Source organism: Priceomyces carsonii (genome assembly GCF_900007245.1).
Source record: "Priceomyces carsonii strain CBS4050 genome assembly, scaffold: Debaryomyces_carsonii_scaffold_2, whole genome shotgun sequence".
Lineage (NCBI taxonomy): Eukaryota > Fungi > Ascomycota > Pichiomycetes > Serinales > Debaryomycetaceae > Priceomyces > Priceomyces carsonii.
Genome location: NW_026946675.1, coordinates 857,587 through 881,853, shown reverse-complemented (window position 1 = coordinate 881,853; position 24,267 = coordinate 857,587). Strand labels below are relative to the sequence as shown.

Below are 24,267 nucleotides of genomic sequence, written 5' to 3'. Positions count from 1 at the left end.
AGACTGTCACACTGCTCACATTGCTTGTAAGTTCGACACTTTGATTGAGAAGATTGACAGAAGAACTGGTAAGAAATTAGAAGAAAACCCTAACTTCATCAAGTCTGGTGATGCTGCTATTGTCAAGATGGTTCCATCCAAGCCAATGTGTGTTGAAGCTTTCTCTGACTACCCACCATTAGGTAGATTTGCTGTTAGAGATATGAGACAAACCGTTGCTGTTGGTGTTATCAAGTCTGTCGAGAAGTCTGACAAGGCCGGTAAGGTCACCAAGGCTGCTCAAAAGGCTACTAAGAAATAAGCTAATTAAAATTTACCAGAAAATGTTTATTATCAGTCCTTTTTACATTATTTGAGTGAAGGTTCTGATTTTTCATTTAACATCTCTGTAGATTTCGATCCAGTTAGTTTTTCATATCAGCTTTTATAGTTAATTAATTTCAACATCATTTGATTTTTCTGAAGTTGTAGGTAATGAAAATATTTCAAAGTTCTTTGTGCCTTGAAAATTAAAAGACGGAGATATCGTATCCTTTTGAACACAAAATCATTTCTACGATCACATGCGCCGGAGTAAAAGAAGTCAATTCTCGGAGTTACATCCATATAAGATAGGATAAGTCAGTGTACCACCAGTCTACTCAAGTTTAGATAATCTTATTGGTGTTATTAATTGTCAATTGGTCTTGGGATGTAAGCTTTGTTTTGTTTCATCAAAGGTGCTCTTTTGCTACACTTTTTTTTTCCAGACCTATAGTTCCCGAGTCAAGAATAGGTACTGTGCCCATAACCGGCCATTTTAACTATGATAGTTGAGCAGAGTCTGAATTATATTAGACTCTGACACGATGTTATCATACGGACGTATAAAAATCTAAAAATGTCTTGAATAGTAATAGCTATTGTCATTAACGGTTAAAATGAGATTCATGTTTCGAAAGTTGTTGACTTTTTCAAGTACATCGACGAGGGAACTGGTTGGTTCACGGATACCGACCAGAAGGTTCGCGTCAAAAGCTGATACATCATCTGCTAACTATGAGGCCGTTTATAATCCTGAGAATAAGATCGCTGACTTGGATACGTTTGCAAGACGTCACATAGGTCCAAGTCCCAAGGAGGTCTCAAAAATGCTCCATAAGATTGGTTATAATGATTTGGATGAATTTTTGAATAAGGCTGTACCTCATCATATTCTCTTCAAGCGAAAGCTTAGGGTTCAGCCAGAGCAAGGATTTACAGAGTCTGAAATGTTAGATCACTTAAATGAACTCGCAAGTAAAAACATAATAGCCAAGTCTTTTATTGGTAAAGGTTATGCAGGTACAAAGTTGCCTCCTGTAATTCAAAGAAACCTTCTTGAAAGTCCAGAATGGTACACCTCATATACTCCATATCAGCCTGAGATATCCCAAGGTAGATTGGAGTCACTTTTGAACTATCAGACTATGGTGACATCTTTAACCGGTATGTCAATGTCGAATGCTTCTTTGTTAGATGAGGGAACTGCGGCTGGAGAAGCGATGTCATTGTCGTTTCATAATTTGAAAGGAAAGAGACCTAAATATGTAGTGGATTCTAATGTGCATCCTCAAACATTGGATGTGATTAGATCACGAGCAACAAATATCAGTGTTCAAATAATTGAGTTGCCTTTATCTACGGAAGAGGGCTTGTATGAGTTGAAAAAAATTGCAACTGAGGTATGTGGTGCTTTGGTTCAGTATCCAGGGACCGACGGATCAATTCATGATTTCTCTGAGGTAGGCAAGCTATTGCATGAGAATAAAGGACTTTTTGCTGTTGCAACTGACTTATTGGCTCTAACTATTTTGAAACCTCCTTCTGAAATAGGTGCCGATATTGCTCTAGGAACTGCCCAAAGATTTGGCGTACCGTTTGGATATGGAGGTCCCCATGCAGCATTTTTTGCCACAAGTGAAAAGTATGCTAGAAAAATTCCGGGAAGGATTGTGGGAATCTCGAAAGACAGATTGGGGAAGCCAGCATTGCGATTGGCATTGCAAACTAGAGAGCAGCACATTAAGCGCGAAAGAGCAACATCTAACATTTGTACAGCTCAAGCTTTGTTGGCAAACATCTCTGCGATGTACGCTGTGTATCACGGACCGAAAGGCTTGAAGGACATAGCTTCAAGAGTTTATGGTTTCACGAGCTTATTAGCCCAAAGTATTTCAAAAAAGCATGAAATATTAAATAATAAATGGTTTGATACTCTAACAATCAAGCTCAATGGTGTCACGAGTGACGAATTATTGAAAGACGCTTTAAGCAATTATAATATTAACATGTTTAAGGTCGATCAATCTACAGTATCGCTCACTTTGGACGAGACGGTTTCAGAGAAAGATTTGGTTGATTTAACTGCAATCTTCACTGGTGAGCCTTTAAATACAAAGAATATTAATGCTTTTCCCAAATTCCCAAAGGAGTTGTCGAGATCAGATGAAATACTAACGAATGAGGTCTTCAATCGTCACCATTCTGAGACTGCAATGCTCCGTTATTTGCATTTATTACAAAGTAAGGACTTATCACTTGCAAATTCTATGATTCCATTGGGCTCATGTACTATGAAGCTCAATGCAACTGTTGAGATGCAATCCTTATCAATTCCAGGGTTTAACTCCATACATCCGTTTGCTCCTCCAAATCAGGCTCAAGGGTACAAGGAGTTAATAAATGAGTTTGAAAAAGATTTGAATGATATAACGGGCTTCGATGCAACTACAATGATGCCTAATTCTGGTGCACAAGGTGAATATACTGGATTGTCGCTAATAAGACAATATCACAAATCAAGAGGAGAATACGAAACGAGAAATATCTGTCTCATTCCAGTCAGTGCTCATGGAACCAACCCTGCTTCTGCCGCGATGTGTGGGTTGAAAGTTGTTCCTATAAAGTGTTTAAATAATGGATCAATTGATTTGAACGATTTGTTATCCAAGGCTGAGAAACATAGCAAAAATCTTTGTTCAATTATGATCACATATCCTTCCACTTATGGATTATTTGGTCCAAGAATTAAGGATGCTATCGATATTGTTCACAATAATGGTGGATTGGTTTACTTGGATGGCGCAAATATGAATGCTGCAGTAGGGTTGACCTCGCCGGGTGATTTGGGTGCTGATGTCTGCCATTTAAATATTCATAAAACCTTTGCATTGAGCCATGGTGGTGGTGGTCCGGGTCAAGCTCCTGTTTGCGTTAAAGAGCATTTGGCTCCGTTTTTACCATCACATATATTTGCAGACACCCCACATTCCACAGACGAATCCATTAGATCTGTGAACTCAACCCCTTATGGGTCAGCATCCGTTCTTCCAGTCTCATATTCGTATATTAAAATGTTGGGTGCTAAAGCATTACCGTACACATCTGCAATTGCAATGTTGAATGCAAACTACATGTTGACTAGACTAAAGGATGATTATAAAATTTTGTTCGTTGACTCTCATGCTTCTACTAATGAAGGATTGAAACACTGTGCTCATGAGTTTATTTTGGATTTAAGAGAATTCAAAGCTATTGGAATAGAAGCGATTGATGTTGCTAAAAGATTACAAGATTATGGTTTCCACGCCCCTACTATGTCATTCCCTGTTGCCGGTACATTGATGATTGAACCGACCGAATCAGAAAATTTAGATGAATTAGATAGATTTGTTGATTCTTTATTATCAATTAGAAGAGAGATAGAGTTATATTCTAAAGGTGAACCTATCGGTAATGTTTTGAAAAATGCTCCCCACTCATTAGAAGATGTTGTGTCTCTGAATGACTGGGAAAGTAGAGGATACTCAAGAGAACAAGCTGCATTTCCATTGCCTTTCTTGAAAGTATCTAAATGCTGGCCCTCTGTCGCTCGTTTAGATGATACTTATGGTGATATGAATTTGTTGTGTACGTGTCCATCTGTCGAAGAGGTGGCTGAGAGGTCATAAGTTTACTTACTAAGACTACTTACCCGTTATTTAGAGCTTTCTTCTTTAGTTGTTTAATATAGTCTATAGCTTCATGTATAAATAGAATGCACATGGATAGAGATAAGATATTATTTATTAGGACTGAATAGACTCGCATCACATATCACGTGCGAGAAAGAAACTAACAAAGTGGTTTTAACAAACGGTCATTACGAATCCTTGGAGATTCACGAGTTATAAAGCTGATGGATTGGTACAATCGTTCGAAGAGAAATTCGATATCAGCTGGTGTTTCTTCTTCATTTTCCCCCAGCTATAATAGCGATGCGTATTTCGGTCCAACACAAATGTCCTCGTATTATGGAAACTACCACCCTTTGCTACCTCCAAGCTCTAATCCAGGCTCCAATCAATCACCCTTGCCATTAGAAAGAAATTCATATTTCCTATCAAAGCTTCCCCTATATTGCTCAGACTGGATGTTCTCGAATGGAGCAAACCTTGATTGTATAGCATTAAGCTCATATAAGGAAGGCTTTACAAATACAATTCAGGTTGTCCATGGACTAGGCTACGGTAAAGAGGCCATGATAATGTGCGAGGAAGATGGTACATCTGGCAGCATACTGCCTACTTTGTCTGAACCCCGAGTTCCAGATGATAAAATAGAAGGGTTCGATTTCCATAAGGTTGCGGAAATAGCATTAGATTATCCTGTGACAAACATACAGTGGGATCCATCGATGCACAACTATAATAGTGGATTTACAGAAAGATTAGCAACATCGTCAGAAGTCTTGAGGCTTTACAAGGTTGAGCATGATGTTCTTGACCACAATAGTGACTACAAATTAGCCCAAACACATATGTTAGTGAACAATACTGCAAGTGGCACATCCAAGGGTAGTGGATATGATCTAGTCAATAAATATCCACCTTTAACGTCTTTTGATTGGAACAAGAGCGATCCGCATATTATAATAACGTCATCAGTGGATACAACTTGCACCGTTTGGGATCTTCACCGTTCGCACTCTGTACAAGATACTACTCAACGTACTACTACAGACACCGCTACAGTCAAAACACAATTAATAGCCCATGATTCTGAGGTTTTTGATGTCAAGTTTTTGCATAACTCAACGAATATTTTTGCATCTGTGGGCAATGATGGTTCTATGAGAATTTTTGATTTGCGTTCACTAGAGCATTCAACGATCATATATGAGCCCCCAGCTGTAAGTCTGAGTTCGTTGAATGTACCCTTATCTGCGGAGCCTCTCTCAAACCTGTTGCATTCTAAAGCATTGCTAAAAGTGTCATGCTCTAATGTCGATCAGCATCATTTAGCAACTTTTGGCGTCAATTCGAACCAAATACTCATCATCGACATGCGTATGCCAGGTGTACCAGTTGCGAATATAGATGGCTCACTGGGATCTACCTCAACTGCAAGTATAAATTCTATTAAGTGGCACCCTACCTCAAACTTACTACTCTCTGGTGGTGACGATTGTCAAGCCTTGGTCTGGGACTGTAATGCGCTCCTGCAGCCAAATCCGGCTTCGGAAGTGACTGCTATTATTGATACACCTGTATTTGCCTACGAGGAAGATTTGGAGGTCAATAACGTCTGCTGGCGGATGGATAAAGGTAATTGGGTAGGCGTCGTAAGCGGCAAAGGATTTCAAGCTGTTCTGATATAGTTGTTCTATATTTGTCAGAGACTATTGTTCGCGTCAGCCGTACTATTGACTGTATACTTCCAAGAAATCAACCTTTAATTTGCAGATCCTGTGACTAGCTAAGGGGGGGCGCATTTTCTATTTTGGGTCTTCCCTGGTTCTCTGGTGGGAACTCACGTGTAGCCAAGCACCCTTCGACCCAACTGGTATCCGCAAGGAGTTATCGATGTCTGAATTACATGAACCATATACAGGCTCTCACATCAACCTACGACCGCCTTCTATAATTAGTATTGTAATTAGTTCTCACGAACTATTAAACAACGGATAAATAAAACATTTCCAATTTTAATAAACACTACATCAACACTACAGAGCACCAAGGAGCTTTCTAAGTGTATCGCAGATCTAATTTTGCGAATAAAGATACTTAAATTCTTCGTTAAGCGACTGTGCGTGTGCGTCGTTCATTTTCATCAGCCTTAATTCAGGAGGGCATCGAGATAGATCTAGGGTATAATACCTCAAAATTTTGGCTTTAAATATCATTAATCGACGTTTTATTTAAGTTGATTGAATGCCTTTGTTTAACTTGGCTGAAAGGAGGGGAAACCTTGGTAATGTTGTGATTGTTAAGGACGAAGAAGGAGAAACTGGTACTTCAGGAAACAGCACCATTAGCGATGACGTATCTTCTCTGATTACGTCCACAGGACAAACGCAATCACTGACAGGCTTGACTACTACCAGTGACAGCGAGCAGCTGTCGCTGTTGGTTAGCCCTAGTCGAACCACAATGCTGTCTTTTACAACGTCTGGGGACGAAACATCGACAGGGGGGCCTAGTGATTTACTGACTTCCAGTTTTTCAAGTGAGGGGCAGAGCACAGACACATCAGAAAGCTCTAGTAGTTCTTCTGAAGTTGTATCGTCAACTGGCGAGTCTTCAAGCTCCATAAAATCCTCTTTCGTTTCAGATCCTTCAAGCTCTAGTGAGCCTTCTAGCACTTCCGATTTCTCAAGCTTTACAGATGCTTCGAGTTCTATTGATGAATTCAGTGAATCATTGAGTTCAACGGAGGCGCTGTCTTCCAGTACACTCGAAAGCTCGCATGAAGTTGATTCTTCAAAGACGCACAAAACTTCATTTCTTGCATCATCTAATGAAGCCTCTGATGAAACCTTCATTTCATCAGTTCCAGAATCGATAGAATCCGAATATTCGGAAGCGTCGTCACATACTTATCATATTTCACTGGAAGTTTCGGACCTGATATCAAAAGCAGTATCATCTTCCTATCATCACTCAATCGCATCCAAAACCTCTCATTCTGAGAATACTTTGTCTTCAGCAGAAACTGAAGGTGGCAGCTCAGCTTATTCCACTAGCAAAGTACATGAAGCATCAACTACAGGAGCTCAAATTGGATCTCTGTCTTATTCGTCTTCCACCTCCATTTACACGTCATCAGGTGTAACAATCACTACTGTTGTTACTGTACCAACCTCAAGTTCTAATAACTCTTCTCAGTCAACAGCTCAACGGAACTCAAAACTTATAGGGGGATTAGTTGGATCCATTGGAGGAACAATAGTTATTGGAATACTTGTGGCTGCATTCTTAATTTTGAAGAAACGTAAAAGATCTTCATTGACAAACCAATCGCCCGATTTTAATGATGAATCTTCTGGTGAGTCTGATTCGTATAACGATAAACATGGCTTTAAAAAAATTTTTGGCTCTAAGGCTATTCCAGGAATTGGCAGCATTAACAAAAGCAAAGGTACCACACAAATTGATTCGAATAATCTTCATCACACCGATCAGAATGATGATTCTGATGATTTTGCATACCGTGGAGTAACAACCAATAACAATTTAGATTCGATTTTGAGGTCATCGGGAACTAATACTGAACGTAATACTAGTGGTGCGCCTAGTAGTTTTGCAGGCCACACTAGATATAATTCGATTAGCAACGAACCTTTAGGTGTCACTCATGAAATGTCTCCCTTTGAACACGAGGAAGCAGACGAACTGAGTACCAGCCAAAATGCACTTCACGAGACAGATGAGTTTAACCCTTCAGACTTTGAAGATGATGATGAATTGCCATTAGTTGATAGAAATAACTTGTTTGATAAAGAGAATGGTAGCAATAACTCTAGATCAAGGTTTTTTGAGGAAATAACTTAGTAGTAATTAAAATGTCGCTAAAACGTGCAATAATATTCTGGAGCATAAATTTACATAAATTCACATAATACATATTCATACATATGGTAACTAAAATCCATTACATTAAATACTATTTAAGTATATCTAACTCAAACAATACTCAAAGTCATTTTGGGGCCAATAGATATCGTCGTCTAGTAAAGCTACATGCAAGGCAACAAATATACCTTCTTAAATGCTGAGACCCATACGTAGTGTCCAATCTTCTCAATATTGAGAAGCTGGATCTTTTAATGAGATGTTTTTCTTGGTAATGCGTTAAGAAGAATTAATCTTGAGAGATAATATTAGTCTCCGAAACATTATTTTTTATCTCTTCTCTACTCCATCCATAGTATGATTTTGCCCTTATGAAACCAAAAGTAAAATTACAAGTGAAAATCAAAAATATGAACCCGAATAGTACCAAGAAGAATTTAAGACCCAAAGGTTCAACCAAAGAGTTCACGATCATACCTAAAGTTTCTGCACTTATCAGTGATGTATTTCCACCATTATGAGGATCCTGATTCATGCACTTGAGCCAATATTTGCACGGCTTCTCTAACGCAGGTACAATCTCGTCTGGTGAACAATTATTTTCCATATATGAACGTCGACATGATGCAATTTCAACAAGGGTACTAGAGGTATGTTGAGATAGCTTGTGGTTAATATCTCTTCTTATGGCACTAACAATTGTGTATAGCAAATAGAAAGCATAACAACTTACGATAAGATTCACAAGAACTTGAAGGTAAGATGAGAGTAAATATGGAATTCTTTCATGGGGTGCTGAGTTTTTTTGCCATGGAGGTGGAAGCGTGAGATAAGCATTTGAATCCTCATCCAACATATATTCTAGGCCATTTTTTTGGGATGGTGAAATATTTCCTGAAGTATTGAACCCTATTCGTATATTATTAGGAGTATTAGTGGCTGAAGGGCTGTTCTGATAGTAATAATGATGGTGATGAACTTGTATTGGGCTCTTTTCCATCCAGGGTGAATACGCAACACCGTTTCGAGAAATGAAATTTTCATCTTGAGACGAGTCAAAAGATTTCAATGCTTCGTTTTGTCTTCTGTAGTAAAAAGATCTACCAAGGGCATTTTCATCCATAAACCTATTAAAATCCGGATTGTATGACGAGTTCTGTTCGTTGATATAACTATCTGATTTGCCATCGATATCTCGATCTTTAACAAAGAAAGCATCTTTATCAGCATCGGACGAGAATGAACTAAGATTTCGTGCTCCTGCGAATCTACTTCTCCATTGATCTCTATGGTCACCAATCTCTTTAACTTGAGAAGAGGTACTGTTTCCAAATGAGCTCAAATCGTATTCATGATCAAAACCCTGCTCACGAGATTCTTCAGATTCCGATGGCAGATACCATGAGGGTGCAGGGAGGTAAAGTTTCGGTTTTCTAGTTGCTAATTTGGCTCCCAAATTAGTTGGAGACAATAAAGAATTCGAAATTGCTGACATTAAACTAGAATTTTCATTAACATCACTATCATCACCATTATCTCTTTTATTTTCTTGCAATTTCTCGGGTTCATCTCCTTTAGGATTAGCCTGGTAAGTAAGGGTCTCCTTGGAGCTGTTGCTCAGAGTAGACTGCTCTAATGGCGTAGATTGGAACGGCATTTTCATATACTTTGAAAGATCTGTAATTGGTGTAAAGCTCCCTGACTGATCTTTTTCAGTATCAGGCATATCTATAGGAGGTGTTGTGAATTTTGTTCTCTCTGAAATATACTTCAGATCAAAAGAGTCATCAATCTCCATCATATCGTTCTCTTCAATTTGATCATCAATACCAGCCTGAGGAGTATAGTATGATGTTGTATCATCTATTGAAAGCGACTGAAGGAAGCTTCCATCAAATTCATAGTTAATCTTTATACTACCTTCTGGCATGCTTACTTCAATAATTCATCGTATTATTTATTTGTTGTATGTGATTTAATGCTAATGTTTACATAAGAGCGCGAGGGCATCGTTTATTACAAAAATTTATTGTAAAGCTTGCAGCAATTGTATAATCAACTGAAAAAGACCAACAAGATGGGATCTAAAAGGAAAAGAGCGGAAAAGCAGAAGGACTTTACAAAGGCTAAGCTAAAAGTAGGCAAAACTGCGGCCAAGCCTGATAATTATACCGATACATCATTCAAATCGAGAACAATTTCTTTGCCAAATCAGTCAATATCCAAGAAGATCAAGTCTGGGCAGTCTAATCAAAGCGAAGACCACGAACTCATAAAATATTTATCATTAACAAAACACCATTCTGCAAGTACCAGGAGGGAAGTCTTACATTATATTGAAACGCATTTACCCTCAGGTCCGTCAATGTACAAACAAATAATCTCAAACATAACGCCTCTATTTCTAGATTCTTCTTTAGAAGTAAGGAAAGGGGCCGTATCTTTACTTTCAGCATGTGCAGAGAGCCAACCTGGGTTATTGGATCTACATCTACGTCCTATAATACTTTTCATACACTCAGCTATGACTCACATTCAATCTGATATTAGAAATAGTTCAACGAAGTTTTTATTAGTTTTAATATCCAAGGCTGGAGATTCCTTGGCTAAAGGATATTTTATAAAGACCATGAAAGCATTTTTCATCCTTTTATCTTGGTCTTTAGACGAAAGTAAGAAATCCGTGTCGCTTGCTGCTTCTTCTGTCAATTCGCTAGGAGGGGCGACGAAGAGAGCTAGAACGCAACATTTGGCAGCTTTCAAACTCTTTTTGAAAGTTTGCTTTTTTTCAAACGAAGATGAGTGTGCTGTTGATCTTGCAAAAATCGTGCAAGTTCATCCACAATCCTACAAATACTTATTACCTCATGCTCCCCAACCATATTCGCCTTTGAAATTGTTCAATAGACACATAATTAACTCGAATATAATCGGAAGTTTCTCAAATGAGCAAAACTCAGATTCCTCAGCTTACTCCTTAGCAGATTTGAATGTTGTTTCAACTGAAGATTTAGATACAAGAAGAAAGGTAATGCTAGATGCATTTTTGTGTCCTCTAGAGACAAACCTCAAGAAGCTTATAAAAGAAGGTGGCGATGTGGGAAGAGAAGCTAATACATGTTTGGAATTAATAGATGAGATATCAAAAGATTCCAAATCTAGCATTAATAATTAGTTTACTCTGCATCTAAAATAAATACTCAATATTATCTAATGCGAATCTCTTGATTTTAAACCTGAACGTAATATTTCAAAATTTGACTAGCTGGTTAGTAGCATCAATGTTGCGAGCAATAATTCCTTTCAAAGTTCTCCGCCCAAGAATATTTCTTGCTTCTAAGAGGGGACCATTGATAGCGCTAAAAGTTTTGCGCCCACTTCATTCTAGTCTGTTTCTCTTAGCGAAATCCAAAAAGTCTAAAAAAGTCAATAAACGAAAAGATGGCCAAACTGACGATGAGACTGTAACAACGGACGTACAGCCTACCATTGACTTCGATGCATCAAAATCTAAATTCGAAAATGTGCTTTCTAGATTTAGCAAGATATCTAATGAAGCTAAAATGGGTAGAACAAATCCAAGAATATTTGATAACTTGAAGGTTGCGACACATTCTGGGGAGACTCCATTTCATGACATTGCTCAAACATCAGTTAAAGGTCGAAACTTCATGATCACAGTTTACGACCCAGCGAACGTTAATAGCATAATTAACTCAGTTTTGGCCTCCGATTTAAACATGAATCCACAAGTTGACCCGTCGAACAAACAAACCTTGAAGGTGCCATTACCTCCATTAACCACTGAAAGCAAGCAGGAAAGTGTGAAAAGCTTAAAATTGGTTTTTGAGAAGTTCAAAAATGGCTCAGGAAAGGCTGGCGACTCGTTAGCATCAATTAGAGGTGATGTGAGGGCCAAATTTCAGAAGCAAGCTAAAAAGAATAAGTCATCAGATGCAGAGTTGAAGGTTTTGAATGATTTTGACCTGATGCATAAGCAATACGTAGAGAAACTCAGTAACGTTTTTAAAGCTGCGGAGCTGGCAATTCTTAAATAAAAAGTCCATACATGCATATATACCTATATGATGCCTTTTCAAAAGACAGTCCCATTTCCAAAAAATAGTCTTTTTTTATACTTTTCACACCACTTAATGATCTTCAAACAATGGTCAATCAAATTTAAAGAATTGATGTTGACATCGGAAAGACAATAAAACTCATACGTATTGTCAGACAACATGAAGCCAGTCATGGACGTTCCTTTTAAATTCCACCTTGCATAAGTTAATTTCTTGTTTTGGTTCTTATTTGTAGAAGAAGTCTGCATGTTCTTGATGTGTGTGACTTCAGAAGTCCCAACTTTTCCATAATATAGTTGAGTGTAGAAATATACAAGTTGCAATATTAAATTCGCATCAACATCGAACCCGAAACGAGAAAGCTCACTCATTATGTACTGGTTATATTTTCTCAGTCTGTAGATGAAATGCTTTATAACTGGAACTTTAAGTTCCTTGATGATAGAAAAGCTCTCTGAGGCCCTCAATTCCGAGGACAAACTTTTTGCAAAAGGTTGATTATTTGAGATCTTTTGGATGAGATACCTTGATATATCTCTCATCTGAAAAAAACTATTCTTGTTACCACTAATCAAAGCCAATGTAAGTCGCTGTGAATTACCTTCAATGTCAACGGATAAATCGAACTGGGTCACGAAAACATAAAGAAATCCATTAGGATTAAAATTAGACATGCAAACTGGAATCCAGAGATTTTCAGAAATGGAAGTATCCTGTACTGCCTCTGAAATCATTGAAAGAAGAATATTTATATCCTTATTAGATAAGTTATGATTCTTAGGTTTCATGTAACTCAATATTAAACCCGGAGGCTTTATTAATAGAGAAAAAAGGAGATCTTCACTTAAGTACACTTCCTTGCTAGCTGAATCCCTCTTAAAATATGAACCGTCATCATTTTGAACGATGGGCTCTTTTTCATCTTTCAATTTTTTACTGGATATTAGTATGGAGCTAAGTTTCTTCCGAGTTGTATTCGTGATTTGTACACCTTGTAACGAAGATTCTAATAATTCACTGATAAAGTAAGCAAACTCACCTATACCACAATTAGCCAGCGTTAGTCCATATGATAGCTTCATACAAAGTTTATCAAAACTTACCAAATCCAAAGGAGAAAGAATCTTACGTAAATCATAATTCATCCTATTATGGAAATTCTTTAAAATAGTAGGCTTAGAAAGAATAGCTAATAGGTAATCATGAAGGCGGCCCAACTGGCGGGCCAAAATTGAGCTCTCAGGACTCTCACCATATATAGTTTCGTGGCTAATTTTACTTATAGCAACAAATACCAAAGGATCCTTGTTCATAAGGGCAATATGAGTACTTTCGTATGTAATTAGTTTCACCTCCTCCCCGAGAGTATCTAGAAATGTGGAGATGAGGGTTGTAATGAGACCCATGTAACCCATCAAGACTTCGTCTCCTCCATTCATAGAGTAAATTGGTTTTCCAGCGGCTGATAAAATGAAGAAATGCTTCAATTTTCCATGAAAAGTTTCAGTATCGTCGCCTTTATCTATCGCTATATACCTCTTGAAAAAGTCTGCTTCATTAAGATTATTTGAATTTTCGAAACTCTGTAAATTCAAAAACGAGAACTCTTTGACTCCTTCTGACGAATCCAAACTTGCCTTCCTGTTCCTTTCATGACTGACCAATTGATGTAAGATATTGTGCAAATCCTCTTCATAATCTTCTTGTTCCTCATCTTCATTTTCATCTCCTGAACCGTAGGACGATAGAGGATAACTATTTTCACTGTTTAGCGAGTGTTTATTCAGACGAATAGTCTGCAAATTATTGATTTCCTGAGAAACTAAACCATCGGAAAATGCAGACTCTGAATTACCTGCGTTCTCTAAATTAACGGCAGTGGTTGGATCGCTTGCAAACTTAATATTCGAGTCCGTTGCAGATGTCAATAAGGCCGTGGAGTTTTTCCTTGCAAGTTTATTCACACTTAGTTTATTCAAATCTAAAGTATCCTGAAGATCATTTTGACTTGAAGTAGATGTATTCAGGCCGGATACACTTTTGATATTATTCATATAACAAGATGTATTATCTTATCAAATAATCTTTTGAACATTAATATGTTACAGTTTTCGAATCGTATATTGCGAAATTTACGGTATCACTATTTATGAATTTAACTTACAAATTGCAAATTACCTAAGAAACATATACCAGATTAGAAAGAGGAACAATAATGATATGCCGACAACTGGTATATATTGTCTTATCAAAGCCTCTAAATTAATTCTTTGTGCTCTTTTTCTGTACTTAATGGAATCATTTCTTAAACTTGAAGATAAGTCACTCATCTTATCAAGGGAATCACCTCTATAAAGTAAATCCTCGATATTTTTAGTCATAACCTTTTTAACGTCAGCTAAATCGTTATTCAACTTATCAATGTTTGATTGTGCTCTTTGATCTTGATAGATTTTTTTGGTTTTGCTTAAAAAAGTATCAAAAGAACTAAAACCATATGGTCTGGCCATACTACTCAATGCTTCTTGACCATGGGAGTTATAAAACTCGTGTGATATCTCCGAGAGATATGAGAATGCTAGCTTTCTTGGATATGACTTATCGCAAATACAGAGATATACAATTGAATTCTGTATTAAATAATGGATATTGTACGGTCCAGATTCGATTGTCGCTTGAGGTTCAGAGTTAGGTGTTATTCTGCTAATTATGATTTTGCATTTCTTTTTCTGATCTAGCAATGCACGATCGTTATTGTCATCCACTGACCCACACAAGGGAAGTGCTGATATCTGTTAGTATTTTCCAATATAATATTTCGAAATGCATTGTTCTTAAGCATCGAGACTGAACAATTTAAATACCCCCATAAAGTAACTTACCATCATAACGGAATATTAATGTAGATTTGACCATAGTAGATCCAATATTCCTTGAATTTTCGTAACTCGAAGAGAGTTCGTCAATTAGTTGACATTTTTATGAAATCTTTTATATACAGGACCACGATACTCCGTGATACAAAAAAAAATAAGGCTCAAAAGGTGATGCTGAAACAAGGATTCATCTCCAAAACATCAGGACTTTATAAACAGTAATAAGAATAGCAAAGATACCAATAACTGATAAAAGAAGAATTAGGATACACTATAACCTAACATGGACTTATCTAAGTTGTCTTCCAATCTTCCCCCTTCAGGACCATTGAATCAGACATCCGTGGATGAGTTAAATAAAGAATTAACAACAGAATTTAGGAATGCCGCAAAATCTGTAGCGGCCCTATATAACACAGCAGTATCCAACGATGATACTTCTAAACCCCAAGTTGAATTTGCTAATGCAGCTAAATCTGTGGCAACATTGTATCGCCTCTCTAACAACTCAAGTTCATTGCTTCACCAAAAGGGTTATTTGGAATGCCTTGACGATATACTAGAAGTTATGACAAATGGAGAGGACGTTGAGAATTGGGTTCTTACTAAGAAAGCAGAGATTAATAATAGTAATACAGGTCTGGAACCAGATCATTCTGACAATGCTAATGAGAATGGCAAAATCAATACCGAACAAATCCAAAAATCATCTGGAATTGCTAACGAGGAATTTCATATACCTTCTAATTATGATTTTTCCTTTGTTCTGGATTTGATTCCTGACCACCATTTCAAACCTAGTTTCCCGCCATTGTCGGTTACACATTCTTTAAAGCAAATGCAAAACTTTAAGAATATGAAAAAGGATTTAATCGCTCGAAAAAAATGTCAAATACTGACTCATGACGAAGTTTCCAATCGCATAGAGACTACTCATGACAGCGGCCCAACTGAAAAATCAAATGATGGAGTTGATGTTTTTAAAAAGCAAGACAAAGAAGAGTCTGTAAAGAAAAGAAGGAAATATAACCCGGCATTAAAGAATTAAGGCAGTGTGCTTCTCTTGACTAAAACATTAGCTCATTGTTTATACCCCATTTGCATTATTAATAGATCGAACGGAATATGAAATTATATAGCATGTCGTTATTACATTATACAAATAATTTAGTCTACTTAGTGATTAAGATTTTGATGAGGATAAATGTAGATGTATTATGCAAAATTATGTACTTAAAATTATCAATGTCCAAATAAACCGTCATCATTGTCCTCAAATTCATCTATGAAATCGTTTTCGGTCAGACTGTCCTCGGACCCTGTGAGGGATTCGGAGTCAGATTCAGACGTAGAATCCCCAATAACAATATCCTCAACCAAGCCTTCCAAAGACAAACAGAGTAATGTATCACCTTTAGCTTGAGTTCCTTTGGCAATCTCGTTTGTAGATTCCACATTACAGTTTATCAATTTAGCCTTGGAATGGATGATGGCATTATTTCCAATGATACAATTCTCAAGCTGAACATCATCATGAATAGTTACTCCATTCAAAATGAGACATCCAGTCAACCTCACTCTTTTGCCGATATTACAATTTGAGCCTATCACAGTTCTTTTCACATTAGTTTTCTCGCCTAATTGCGAGTGCTCGCCGACTAAAGAATCCACACCGACATTCGCTCCAAATTTATCCTTTACTTGGCTTGATTGTAATTGTGCTTTTGAAGCTGCTTCCAATTTCATAAAATACCTATTCGCCTCCATCAAAACTGGAAGGTTATTACTTCTAAAGAAAGTGGCCTGTTGTGGAACAATCATTAACCCGATTGTTTCTTTTTTAACGGAATGTTTCCAAGATCTCCTTGCGAGGTCCCGAATGACTTTCAATATTGGTCTTTCGAAATAGGTTTCAGAAAACTGATCTTGGTTCTCTTCAAAAATTTTAAATATCTTGGATGAGCCAAAAAATATGCCACCATTTAGAAGCTTCGTAGTCACAATCGAATTAAAATACCTCCAACATAATTGAGTTCTTATCTGTAAAGATTTATGATATTTTATATCTTCTGGCATGAAAATATCCAATAAACTAGGATTATCCTCAGATAATTCTGAATAAACTGTGAAGTTCTTTGGAAAAATTTTAGACTTTCTATCCTCTATTTCAAGTTGATTTCTATAATGAACGACTAGCCCCAAATCAGTGTCCGACCTGTTTCTATATGCTTCAATAAGCACTTGAGGAGGTAGATTTGTAATAAAGTCACATGGAAGTAACACGAAATCTTGATCTGGCCGTAATTCCTGAGATTTGCTTAAGAAGGAAATAATCTCACCACTATAGTGGCTATCAAAAGTCAACAACAGTATATTTGGTGAATAGTCAAATATGCTGTCCGTTGACGCTTGTTCATTTTGATTAATTACAGACTTCACCAGAGATTTGTCCCTATAAGCATCAATTGCCTTTTGTATAGGCTCACCTGATATTTCGTCAGATATTACGGTAATTTTAGGAAAATATGCTCTTTCACACCATTCCAAGACATATTCAATCATTGGCACATTAGCAATTGGCAAAAGTGCTTTTGGAGTACCTGTTAATCTTGCACGAGAAAGTGGAGACAAAGCTTTGCCCTCTCCACATAGAATAATAGCATGTAGTTCCATAGCACCCTCCTTTACGAGCTGAAGATCTATATTGTTCTATTGTCCTCCTGTCGTTCAAAATCTAACATAAAATCTTTTCTGATACATCATTATATTGATCACGTGCCGAGTTCATTTTCTCGATATTTGATGTCTGATGTTTGCCACTTCATATAAAGATAACTGGATTTGTTCGACTTGAAGTCATCACTAAAATTCTTTCGCTTTCAATTGTATTATTCAACAGATAGCGAATATGAGTACAGAAGAAAATGACCCCCTTTTAGCCGCGTTAAATGCGGACGATCAACACAATGAGACACAACAAGAATCATTAGATCCAGAAAGAGAGAGAGCACTTGGTAAATTTAAAGATAAATTGATTGAGCACAGAAAATGGGATGCTAGATTGAAGGAGTTGAGAATGAGTATACGGGGCCTAGACAAAGATTTTGATAAGACTGAGAATGATATCAAAGCACTACAATCTGTGGGCCAAATTATTGGCGAGGTTTTGAAACAATTAGATGACGAACGATACATCGTAAAAGCATCCAGTGGCCCAAGGTATATAGTCGGACGCCGAAACACTATAAAGCAAGAGAATTTGAAGAGTGGTGTTCGAGTTTCCTTGGACATGACAACGCTTACAATAATGAGAATATTGCCAAGAGAGGTTGATCCATTAGTTTATAATATGACAACATTCGAACCTGGTGAAATTTCATTCAATGGTATCGGTGGTTTGACTGACCAAATAAGGGAATTGCGTGAAGTAATTGAGCTACCCTTAAAGAACCCAGAATTGTTCACTAGAGTTGGTATCAAGTCACCTAAAGGTGTCTTATTGTATGGCCCACCGGGAACGGGTAAAACTTTGTTAGCTAAGGCCGTTGCAGCTACTATTGGTGCTAATTTCATTTTTTCTCCGGCATCCGCCATAGTTGATAAATATATTGGAGAATCTGCTCGATTGATCAGAGAAATGTTCGCATATGCTAAAGAACATGAACCATGTATTATATTCATGGACGAAATTGATGCAATTGGAGGTCGTCGGTTTAGCGAGGGTACTTCGGCGGATAGAGAAATTCAACGTACGTTGATGGAATTGTTGAATCAAATGGACGGGTTTGACACACTTGGTCAAACTAAAGTGATTATGGCCACCAACAGGCCCGATACTTTGGATCCTGCCTTGCTCAGAGCAGGTAGGTTAGATAGAAAGATTGAGATAGGATTGCCTAATGAAGCGGGGAGATTAGAGATATTCAAGATCCATACATCTAAAGTAGCTAAACACGGGGAGTTTGACTTTGATGCCGCAGTGAAGATGAGTGATGGCTTTAATGGTGCAGATATTAGGAACGTCATAACTGAGGCCGGATTCTTTGCTATCAGAGATGAGAGAGATTATATCGTGCAAAATGACTTAATGAAAGCTGTCAGAAAAGTAGCAGATGTCAAAAAGTTAGAGGGGAAATTAGATTACGAAAAGCTATAAGTTATTTTATAATCAATATAGAATCTATATTTTCCCTGACTCGTTACCATCAAGTAGATTATACTATATACATGCACATTCAACGAATAATAAAATATACTTCTTCTGACATTCGTCATCTACACTTCAGGATCAGATTTCTTTGCCTCAAGGGTCTCAATTTTTTTCATTGTATTCGCAAAATCTGGAATAGTAGTTTTTGATAAAGCATCCAAGTGAGCAAGTAGGGCTGGGTTATCTATCTTGGCAAGATGTTGCGAAATACGATTACCAATATAATCTTGGACCTCTTCTGATAATCTTTGATATGTCTTTGTCGGTCTTTGAGCTTCCTTGGCCAAGTAAATCTTTTGTTCATCCGATAAAGGCATATCAGGAGCATTGATCCTTCTGGCTTGACTATCTGTGAGTATTTTAGATTTATGTTTAGAGTATGGATTCCTCAATTGGCTCAACGCATCTTTGGGAACAGGCAGCTTGGCAATACTTTGAAGCTCATACGATTTTTCGAAAACATCCTCAGCCTTTGTAGAGAGCGAGCCATCCTTAGGATCCTGTGGGGGGCTCGGCCAAGGTACTTCTATTGATTCATGATGTTTCACAAATCTTTTAGGTAACCATTTTTTGTATCTATCATCATAATATCTGTCTTTATAAACTACGCTATTTGCCACAACATAGTAAACATTTCCATTTTCATCCTTGTCCTTTGCTGCAAGTTTTATATGAGAGCGTGGAACATAATCAGGAAAATCCATAAGATGAGTTGTTTGATTTTCGACCCAATTCACCTTGGGCATAATTCTTTTAGAATTGACATCCGACAACAACACAGCATCTAGCTCTGAAGAATACTGGAAGATCGTGGAAACCAACCCCTTATGCTCCCCTTCAGTTATATATGCCAAATCACCGCTGGTAAACCCTATGTCTTCCAATTTATACTTTCTCTCGTTCTTGGGAATTGGGAAGATAGTTGGTTCAAAGGTTGGCAACGTATATTCCTTTTGCTTGGCTTCGTAAACTGCACGAAGAGCCTTCGGATACCTATCGAGGTTCCTCTGAAATCTTTTTCTGGCATTATTCCAAGACATTCTTGATACTGCAATCTTCTTGAGTTTAAGATGTTCTTACAGCTTTTGAAAACCAAAATTAATTTTTGAAAAACTAATTTGCACAGCGCACGATTTTCAGAAATAATGTCATGAGTGCTAAGCTGCAACTTTTGAAAGAATAGAAGTGACGACTTTATGGCTTGCTCGTCATATTGTATAAGGATAACTTAGTTTTAATTTTTTCTCTTCTCCATAAACAGAAATTCTTGTCGAAACAACCTAGGCAACAGACTTAGCTTCAATAAATGAATCTAAATCTACATGTAGCGATCGAAGGCCCTATTAAGTATAACCACATTGGTAATAGGGGGGTCTCTCTTACATATTAGGCTCTAAACTGCTTCGAAATGCTCCTACAAAACTACAAAATAGTAAGATTGAAATTTTTTGCATTTAGATAAACATGTATCTAAAGAACTACGGTTATGTTTCTCTAAGAGTCAAAAAATAAAAAGAAAAACTGCCACAATTATATTGACAGCTAGTCCATGTTAAACATCACTCTGTGCATATATTTATAAATTCTTGTTCGTTAACTAAAGGTTGTTAGTAAATCTATATCTGAAAAATTGTAAAACAAGATACAAAACATCGAAATATTACATACTTTCTCCATCTTCATCTAAATCAAATTCGTCAATCATCGCCCTCAATTCATCATCGCTTAGATTTTCTCCTAATTCTTTCGCTACTCTTCTTAAGTTCCTTAAGCTTATTTTTCCAGTACTGTCGTCATCGAACAACTTAAACGCCCGGCGGATTTCATCTAAGGGATCTCTATTTACTATTTTTTCTCCTACTATATTTCACACCGTTAGTATCAATGGGATCATTCTAACCTATTAGATATTTATAACAAAGTCACTTACCCGCTTGAAAGAAATTCTCGTATGTTATCAAGTTACTGTCATCAGTATCATATTCATGAATAATATCTAGAACTTCCCTTTTACTCAATTCAAATCCAAGTGCTCTGAATGCCACTTTTAGCTCGTGATAGTCTAAGCACCCATCGTTGTTCATGTCAAATAATGAAAATGCCTCTCTTATTTCTTGTTTTTGTTCATTCAATAACTCAAGTTTTAAATTTCCCATGCTTCTTTTCTGGCCACTACCGCTACCAACCGTAGAGGTGATAGATGAATTATTCGGATTAGACATCTAGCCTTCCCTTTTAATATTTCTTATGATACAACTCTAGACTTTTTTTTGCAAAGTGTATCTTTTTCGCGTCTCAACTTTATTATGATATTTATCCCGTTTTGTAGTTACAAACAAAACTATTAAGAATTCATGATAGATGAAATTTTTTTTAGGCCAAAATGTGCTAGTAAAAGATCTTCCAGGCATAGTCAAATTTGTAGGTCCAACAGAGTTTGCTCAAGGAACTTGGATCGGAATTGAACTTGATCAACATGTTGGAAGAAATGACGGATCAGTAAATGGTATAAGATACTTTACATGCGTCAAGCAGGACAAAAATCACGGTATATTTGCAAAAGAAGAAATCGTATCTACTGTCGACGAACATAGAAAGGTTGTTGAATCTGAATTTTTCCAAACAGGTGATGTTGCTGCTTTGGAGAAACTAGTAAGTAGATTACTGGAAAAGTTGAAATATGTATCTAAAAGAATGGAAGAATACAGAGAAAGGGCACTAGCATTACAGGAGTATGCAGATAAATACGCAGATTTGGAGACACGATTAGAGCTGGCTTTAATCGATAGAGATTATTTTGAAGATGCCAATAAGAATCTTCAAATTGAAATTGAAGATGTACGATTTAAATATGAAGATTTGAAGGCAGAATTTCAATTGACGCAAGAAGAATTGGAGCTCAATAAGGAGATTGAAAAAGAAGTTCAGAGTCAAATTGGTGGGACTCAATTATCTGAAACTGAAATCAGCTCTGTGTTGTCGAAAAATAAGCAACTAGAGATTGCATTATTAAATATGCAGAAGATGCTCAACGATAAGGAATTGAAGATGACTACTGAGATCAAAACTTTGAGAAATGAGTTGGTGGCGATGGAAGCAAGTTTGAATGAAGCTAATTTATTATCAGACAAAGCTTTGACCGCAGAGTCAACTATTGGATATTTACGAGAACAGCTAGACTCAGTTTCACAGCTGGAGAAGATAATTGAACATTTAAATTTAGAAAATGACAGTTTAAATCAGAAAATCAAGACACTTTCAAAAGAGGTCGAAGAACTTAACGAATTAAACGAATTGAATAGAGGTTTGGAAGAAACACACGCGCTTATGGAGCAAGACTTACGGAGAGACCTTGAAGAACTCAAGCGAATTGCAATATCAGATAGAAACGCCATATCAGACCTTGAAAAAAAAAACAAGTTTTTGGAAGCAAAACTATTCAAGTTCCTGGATTCTGCCAAAAAGCAGACTATTGAAAATTTGAAGAGCTTCAGTGGTGAAATGGAATCATTGAGGCTAAAGATTTCTAAATACGAAGCAGATGATGTCTTAAACAGATTTTCTTTAAAGATTGCTAATACCCATATAAGTTTTCTTAAAAATCTAAACAGAAATGAACTTGGAAATTCTGAGGATATCGATATTTCGTTACGATTTAAATTCCTCGCTTCTTGTTGTAATATAATTCTGGAATCATTGAGTGGTTTTCCAGATGACTTCTTCTCATCCCCTGATCATGTGCCATTTGTTAAAAGTACAGTCGATGGGTTAGCAGAATATTTGAGTGCTAGTGCCGTGTTATGCGAAGTCAATTCTAGCAATGATCTTTTTCTTGATAGAATTGGAACCATCAATGTTAACCTTGATGCTCTCGAACCTAATGTCGTACAGCTTATCGAAAAGGTTAAACAAGGTGAATTGGCCGACATTTCATTTGAATATTGGAGGTTTTATCCTCGCATGTCACTTGCAGAAATCATAAAAGAGAATCTGGAGCTACTTTTTGTCAAGAAATTTATACTCAAATGTTATTGCAATATCATAGCTCATGAATCAGTTTTCATATTATTATTTCTTCAGAAACTACAGACTTGTGTTGATTCATTATTATGCACAAAAAACACCCCCGCTATTGGTAATTTAAAACTTATGAAATCTAGCATAGATACTCTCTATAAAGATTTGCGTAAGCTTAAAGATTTTACCCTGAAATTAATCTCTGATATCTCCTTGTTAGATAATAGGCTAGAGCTTGATTTTCAGGTTGATGGTGAATTTGCTCGATCTGTTGAAGAAACTTGCATTGATATTCATGAAATTTTCCACGTGTTGACTCAGTTAGATAAAATGGAATCTTCTGATGACGAGTGCTTACTTCTCTTCGAAAGTATAAATTACAATTCGAAATCCAATACTTCAGACATATTTTTGAGTATAAGGAAACACGTAGCATGTGGATTGTCAACTCTTGATATAAACTACTCAACCATAATCTTAAATAAAGATGTGCAAATATCTCTGCAAAGTACGAAAGATAAGAGCTTGCGGGTATCAAGTACAAGCTCTTTAAAGCACACGTCTTTAAATGACCAGCTGGGCGTTTTAGATGAGAATCTAGCGGCGAAGGATAAAATTATACTGGAATTGAATCTCAACATTGACTTACTAGAAAATAATATGCTTTCTCTTAAAACCACTTCTGACCTTCAAATTACACAGCTTCAGGAAACAATCTCTAAACTTAATGAAGAGTACCAAGAGAATAAGACCAAATTTGCTCAACTAGTCGAGTCTTACTCAAGATTAGAGAAGGATATGAAAAGTTTAATAGAATCTAATCGATTAATTGAAGGCGGCCACTCTTTTGAAATGTTTAGTGATGCCGCTTCTGCGCAACAATGCAACCAAAACATAGCATTGTTGGAAGAAACAGTCGCATTAAGAAAGGCTATTAGTATTTTACCGCGTTTATACCAGCTGGATGACGACCACTCTTGGCTCTCAGACCTCCTGCGTGGAAAGCAAAATTATTCAAGGTCTAAACTTAGTAATTGCCTATACTTGTTGAATGAAATAACTGCTTCTTCTAAGCGCATACGATTGAATGACAATAGAAATGCTTGGGAACCTACAGTTGATCTTCCACGATTCATTAAATATCAATTTGAGGAGAAAATGCAGATATACGAAAAATTCAAGAATGATGCTTTAATTTCATTGAATAACTAATTCCAACAAGGAAG

At 36.8% G+C, this 24,267-nt stretch overlaps 14 protein-coding genes across 14 annotated transcripts, besides 1 other annotated feature; 9 read left to right on the top strand and 5 right to left on the bottom strand.

The window, feature by feature from the left end:
• Nucleotides 1–15: 15 nt before the first annotated feature.
• Nucleotides 16–99: a sequence feature (Short protein (PRCAT00001936001, CUM64335.1) was converted to a misc_feature.).
• A 28-nt stretch (nucleotides 100–127) lies between these two features.
• Nucleotides 128–301, top strand: TEF2 (translation elongation factor EF-1 alpha; the record flags this gene model as incomplete). The annotated part of the gene is made up of 1 exon (XM_062951757.1): nucleotides 128–301. One exon carries the CDS (start codon nucleotides 128–130, stop codon nucleotides 299–301), a length of 174 nt encoding a protein of 57 aa, XP_062808728.1.
• Nucleotides 302–920: 619 nt separating this feature from the next.
• GCV2 (glycine decarboxylase subunit P) lies at nucleotides 921–3,971 on the top strand (the record flags this gene model as incomplete). The annotated part of the gene is made up of 1 exon (XM_062951756.1): nucleotides 921–3,971. The coding sequence occupies one exon, from the start codon at nucleotides 921–923 to the stop codon at nucleotides 3,969–3,971; it is 3,051 nt and encodes a 1,016-aa protein (XP_062808727.1).
• A 227-nt stretch (nucleotides 3,972–4,198) lies between these two features.
• PRCAT00001933001 (uncharacterized protein) lies at nucleotides 4,199–5,659 on the top strand (the record flags this gene model as incomplete). Its single annotated transcript, XM_062951755.1, has 1 exon — nucleotides 4,199–5,659. One exon carries the CDS (start codon nucleotides 4,199–4,201, stop codon nucleotides 5,657–5,659), a length of 1,461 nt encoding a protein of 486 aa, XP_062808726.1.
• Nucleotides 5,660–6,215: 556 nt separating this feature from the next.
• On the top strand, nucleotides 6,216–7,835 carry IFF9 (Iff9p; the record flags this gene model as incomplete). Its single annotated transcript, XM_062951753.1, has 1 exon — nucleotides 6,216–7,835. The coding sequence occupies one exon, from the start codon at nucleotides 6,216–6,218 to the stop codon at nucleotides 7,833–7,835; it is 1,620 nt and encodes a 539-aa protein (XP_062808725.1).
• A 310-nt stretch (nucleotides 7,836–8,145) lies between these two features.
• PRCAT00001931001 (uncharacterized protein) lies at nucleotides 8,146–9,786 on the bottom strand (the record flags this gene model as incomplete). Its single annotated transcript, XM_062951752.1, has 1 exon — nucleotides 8,146–9,786. The coding sequence occupies one exon, from the start codon at nucleotides 9,784–9,786 to the stop codon at nucleotides 8,146–8,148; it is 1,641 nt and encodes a 546-aa protein (XP_062808724.1).
• A 147-nt stretch (nucleotides 9,787–9,933) lies between these two features.
• On the top strand, nucleotides 9,934–11,031 carry PRCAT00001930001 (uncharacterized protein; the record flags this gene model as incomplete). The annotated part of the gene is made up of 1 exon (XM_062951751.1): nucleotides 9,934–11,031. The coding sequence occupies one exon, from the start codon at nucleotides 9,934–9,936 to the stop codon at nucleotides 11,029–11,031; it is 1,098 nt and encodes a 365-aa protein (XP_062808723.1).
• A 106-nt stretch (nucleotides 11,032–11,137) lies between these two features.
• On the top strand, nucleotides 11,138–11,914 carry PRCAT00001929001 (uncharacterized protein; the record flags this gene model as incomplete). Its single annotated transcript, XM_062951750.1, has 1 exon — nucleotides 11,138–11,914. One exon carries the CDS (start codon nucleotides 11,138–11,140, stop codon nucleotides 11,912–11,914), a length of 777 nt encoding a protein of 258 aa, XP_062808722.1.
• A 38-nt stretch (nucleotides 11,915–11,952) lies between these two features.
• PRCAT00001928001 (uncharacterized protein) lies at nucleotides 11,953–13,992 on the bottom strand (the record flags this gene model as incomplete). The annotated part of the gene is made up of 1 exon (XM_062951749.1): nucleotides 11,953–13,992. One exon carries the CDS (start codon nucleotides 13,990–13,992, stop codon nucleotides 11,953–11,955), a length of 2,040 nt encoding a protein of 679 aa, XP_062808721.1.
• Nucleotides 13,993–14,112: 120 nt separating this feature from the next.
• On the bottom strand, nucleotides 14,113–14,854 carry SEC22 (SNAP receptor; the record flags this gene model as incomplete). The annotated part of the gene is made up of 2 exons (XM_062951748.1): nucleotides 14,113–14,723; nucleotides 14,821–14,854. 2 exons carry the CDS (start codon nucleotides 14,852–14,854, stop codon nucleotides 14,113–14,115), a joined length of 645 nt encoding a protein of 214 aa, XP_062808720.1.
• Nucleotides 14,855–15,097: 243 nt separating this feature from the next.
• On the top strand, nucleotides 15,098–15,862 carry PRCAT00001926001 (uncharacterized protein; the record flags this gene model as incomplete). Its single annotated transcript, XM_062951747.1, has 1 exon — nucleotides 15,098–15,862. One exon carries the CDS (start codon nucleotides 15,098–15,100, stop codon nucleotides 15,860–15,862), a length of 765 nt encoding a protein of 254 aa, XP_062808719.1.
• Nucleotides 15,863–16,056: 194 nt separating this feature from the next.
• GCD1 (translation initiation factor eIF2B subunit gamma) lies at nucleotides 16,057–17,487 on the bottom strand (the record flags this gene model as incomplete). The annotated part of the gene is made up of 1 exon (XM_062951746.1): nucleotides 16,057–17,487. One exon carries the CDS (start codon nucleotides 17,485–17,487, stop codon nucleotides 16,057–16,059), a length of 1,431 nt encoding a protein of 476 aa, XP_062808718.1.
• A 235-nt stretch (nucleotides 17,488–17,722) lies between these two features.
• On the top strand, nucleotides 17,723–18,970 carry RPT4 (proteasome regulatory particle base subunit; the record flags this gene model as incomplete). Its single annotated transcript, XM_062951745.1, has 1 exon — nucleotides 17,723–18,970. The coding sequence occupies one exon, from the start codon at nucleotides 17,723–17,725 to the stop codon at nucleotides 18,968–18,970; it is 1,248 nt and encodes a 415-aa protein (XP_062808717.1).
• Nucleotides 18,971–19,089: 119 nt separating this feature from the next.
• MRPL40 (mitochondrial 54S ribosomal protein YmL40) lies at nucleotides 19,090–20,064 on the bottom strand (the record flags this gene model as incomplete). The annotated part of the gene is made up of 1 exon (XM_062951744.1): nucleotides 19,090–20,064. The coding sequence occupies one exon, from the start codon at nucleotides 20,062–20,064 to the stop codon at nucleotides 19,090–19,092; it is 975 nt and encodes a 324-aa protein (XP_062808716.1).
• A 1,321-nt stretch (nucleotides 20,065–21,385) lies between these two features.
• Nucleotides 21,386–24,253, top strand: NIP100 (Nip100p; the record flags this gene model as incomplete). Its single annotated transcript, XM_062951742.1, has 1 exon — nucleotides 21,386–24,253. The coding sequence occupies one exon, from the start codon at nucleotides 21,386–21,388 to the stop codon at nucleotides 24,251–24,253; it is 2,868 nt and encodes a 955-aa protein (XP_062808715.1).
• Between the last annotated feature and the right edge of the window lie 14 nt (nucleotides 24,254–24,267).